Source organism: Lactuca virosa, chromosome 4 (assembly GCF_052849685.1).
Source record: "Lactuca virosa cultivar CGN04683 chromosome 4, Lactuca_virosa_CGN04683_v6, whole genome shotgun sequence".
NCBI lineage: Eukaryota > Viridiplantae > Streptophyta > Magnoliopsida > Asterales > Asteraceae > Lactuca > Lactuca virosa.
In genome coordinates, this window is record NC_136429.1 from 16,178,039 (window position 1) to 16,181,906 (window position 3,868).

The window sequence follows — 3,868 nt, forward strand, 5'->3', positions numbered from 1 at the left end:
ACCCTCAAATTTGCACAAAATTGACGGATTTGCCCAAAGTTCAAATTTAGGTCCGTTTTTGCCTTAAACTTGCATTTAATATGTCGTTTTTGCCAAGTAGCCGGTTTCCCTTTAATCAACCGGTTACCACTTGCTTAGGTGGAAGGCTCATTAACGTCGTTTGGCAAAAAAAACTCCAATTCCGTTACATACGTTAAACTGTTCTCATCTCCCTCTATAACCCGATCACTCTTCACCTTTTCCTATTTCATCGACTGTATACACAGAGAAAAAAAAAGGGTTTTCTTGGAGACGATTAGGGTAAAAGTTTCTTCGAAAGGTAAGGTTTTTACAGGTTGACTGAAATTACGTTTACATTCAACATTTCTTGAAATGTGTTCCTAAAGTTAGTGTGTTGATGCAAGAGGGTGTAATGTCTTCATCAGACGAATGGTACGCTGACCCCTTTGCTGGCATACATGAGCCATTTGCTGGCTTGAGTGAAATGGATTTTGAACTCCACGGCATTTACATGGACCACGAACCAGAGGAAGAATTTGTGTCCTCACTCGATAAATGTAAGGATATCTTCCTAAATGTTCTATTAAGTGATGAAAACCTACGAAATTCTAATATGGCAGATGAAGTCAGAGCACAAGTGTACCATGCTACTGATTGGCAGAGTGATGAAGATGAACAGGAGGTATTGAAAAACAACTATAGAATTCATGACCTAACCATCAAGTGGGACAAGATGGTACCAAAGCTTGGTGACATCTTTGAATCCCCTGCCCAACTGAAGTTTTGTGTCACCAATTATGCAGTGTCACATGGCTCTAGAATATACTTTGAAAAATGTGATAGTAAAAGAATTGTAGCTAGATGTGGCAATAGGAAGGAAGAGAATAAATGCCCTTTCAGAATTTATGATGCATGGATGTACAAAGAAAGATCTTTTCAGATCAAAGCTATGAATGGTGACCATAAATGTTGTAGACAGTTTAAGTTTGGATCCATTGTGTCCCCTGAATGGATTGGAAGACATTATGTGACGGAAATTGCAAATAAGCCAAAGATGAAACTTCAGGAAATGATTGATGACATCAGACAAAGGTATAGGTGTGTGGTATCTATAGGACAAGTTAGAAGGGCAAGGAAATGGGCCAAAAACTTAATAGAAGGTAAACTCACTGAGCATTATGCAAGGATATGGGATTATGCCCATGAATTGTTAAGGTCAAACCCGGGGTCCACATGTCAAGTTGGTGTAACAACCAATCCAGATGGAAATAATTATTTTCACAGGTTTTACATTTGTTTCAAAGCACTAAGTGATAGCTGGAAAAGAAGGTGTAGGAGAGTAATTGGGCTTGATGGGTGCTTTCTAAAGGGGCAGGTGAAGGGTGAACTGCTAACAGCCATTGGTAGAGATGCCAACAACCAAGTTTATCCAATTGCTTGGGCTGTTGTTGATGTGGAAAATAAGTCCAACTGGACATGGTTCCTTGAGCTACTCAGTGGTGATCTAGACCTTATTGATGGAAGGGGCTTGGTAGTTATATCAGATCAACATAAAGTAAGTTTCTTTATAACATATTAATCCTTTTCAAATTACTTATAAATACTTACATGTATGCTGGTTTTTGTATAGGGTTTATTGCAATCTGTTAAAGATATATTGCCACATGTGGAGCACATGCAATGTGCCCGACACATATATGCAAATTTTAGAAAAGCTTACACTGGAATGGAGTTGAAGAAGCTGTTTTGGGCTGCAGCTATGAGCTGTGTGGAAGGTGATTTCAAGAGACATATGGACACAATTAAAAAGCTCAATCCTGGTGCATATGAGCATCCCATGTCCAAAGAACCCCAAACATGGTGTAGAGCTTACATGAGTACAGGGTATGCATGTGAGGCAGTGGAGAATGGTATATCAGAGTGCTTCAACTCCATCATTGTGGATGCTAGGAAAAAACCATTGATCACAATGCTTGAAGAAATAAGGATATACATCATGGATAGGTTTGCTCACATGATTGAGGAAAACACTAAATGGAATACCCGTATATGTCCAGCAGTGTTAAAGAAGATGAATCTTTTTGGGAAGAACATGAGGTAACACTTTAACATGTAACTTTTGTTTTAATTTCATTAGGTAAAACTTTAACATGTAACTTTTCTTTTAATTTCATTAGGTAAAACTTTAACATTTAACTTGTGGATGTAGGTTTTGGTTAGTAATTCATAGTCAACAACATGTGTTTGAAGCAAGGAGAGGATGTGATAGCTACATGGTGGATTTAGATGGAAGGCATTGTACCTGCAGGTTATGGGATCTGGCTGGGATCCCATGTGTTCATGTCATTGCAACCATCAACTATATCCAGCAAACACCTGATGAGTACATTGATCACATGTTTTCCAAGGAACAATTCCATAAGTGTTACTCTGCTAACATTAGTCCAGTGAATGGTTCAAATCTATAGCCTCAAACTGAATTCATAAAGCCCTTGCCACCAGTGTCAAGGAGAATGCCTGGTAGGCCAAAGGTCAATAGAAGGAGACATGTAAGTGAAAATGATGGAAGAGTACACACCCCAAGAACTGTAAGGTGTGGTAAGTGCTTTGAGTATGGCCATAACCAGAAGGGATGCAAGAATGCAACCAGGGAACCTGTCGCTATGCCACCAAAGAAGAAAAGAAGGCCAAGGAAGGAACAATGTGAACCCAGTTAAGCATCATGTGATAGGTCTGAGAGGCAGGAACCTGTCCCTATGCCACCAAAGAAGAAAGGAAGGCCAAGGAAGGAACAATTTGAACCCAGTCAAGCATCATGTGATAGGTCTGAGAGGCAGGAAGCAGTTCCTATGCTACCAAAGAAGAAAGGAAGGCCAAGGAAAAAGGTCCAATCTGACCCAAATCAAGCATCAGGTTCTACATTTGTTAGAAGCAAAAAGAAGTTGGGGATAAAAAGAGGCGGTGGCATTGTTGAAGATAGAGTTCTACTTGATGAGCATGATGGTTTAGATGGTCATGTTGAAGGTAGGGGATGTGAGGAACAAATGAAAGATTTGTTTGACAAAGAAGATATTGATGATGACAGTTTGGTTGATATGATGTGCACTTTTGAAGCTTCTCTTAGCCAACCAAAGTATAATTATCAAAAAGGTGATGGATTCCAAGATGCAATGGATGTTGTTATTCAAAGTATTCATCATGCTAATGATGACAAAGGTGTTGAGGATGTTGAACCTGACCTGACAAAAACACTTGATGAGGTTGAAGATGCAATGGATGCTATTCTTAAAGGTACTGATGAAAAAAGTCAATGTGAGAATGAGGGTAATCCTGAACCTGAATTCACTGAAGGAAATGCAAGTGATGTTCTCCCAGAGATGGTGATGCTAGATCTAGAAAGTGTAGCAGACCTACTTGGGGCAGGATATAGCATGGCTGAAATAGAGAGCATGAGAGGGGTTCAAGTTGAATTGGATGATATGCCACCAGTTGAGATGGTTAGTTTGACTTCATCATTTTATAATTTCTAACATTAGTAACAAACATGTTTATATCTTTTATTAATAAGTATTTTTCAAATTTTTATTAACAGGATGTGAATGAAGTTGAGGATATTCCATATGTTGATGGTGTGATGGAAGGAAATGAGGATGATGGTGATGCTGATGATGCTGGTGACGTAGAAGGTGAGGGTGAGGGTGATGGTGATGGTGCTGGTGAGGGTAATGGTGCTGGTGAGGGTGATGGAGAGGGTGATGGTGCTGGTGAGGATGATGGAGAGGGTGATGGTGATATTGAGGATGAAGGTGATGGTGCTGGTGAGGATGATGCAGCAGATATGGAGGAAAATGATGCTGATGATGAAGGG

The 3,868-nt window shown here is 39.7% G+C and overlaps 1 protein-coding gene across 1 annotated transcript; it reads left to right on the forward strand.

Moving 5' to 3' along the window:
- The first annotated feature begins 412 nt into the window (after window positions 1–412).
- Window positions 413–2,468, forward strand: LOC145104145 (uncharacterized). Its single transcript, XM_079041425.1, has 3 exons — window positions 413–1,555; window positions 1,631–2,097; window positions 2,210–2,468. Exons 1-3 carry the CDS (start codon window positions 413–415, stop codon window positions 2,466–2,468), a joined length of 1,869 nt encoding a protein of 622 aa, XP_078897551.1.
- Window positions 2,469–3,868: the final 1,400 nt, after the last annotated feature.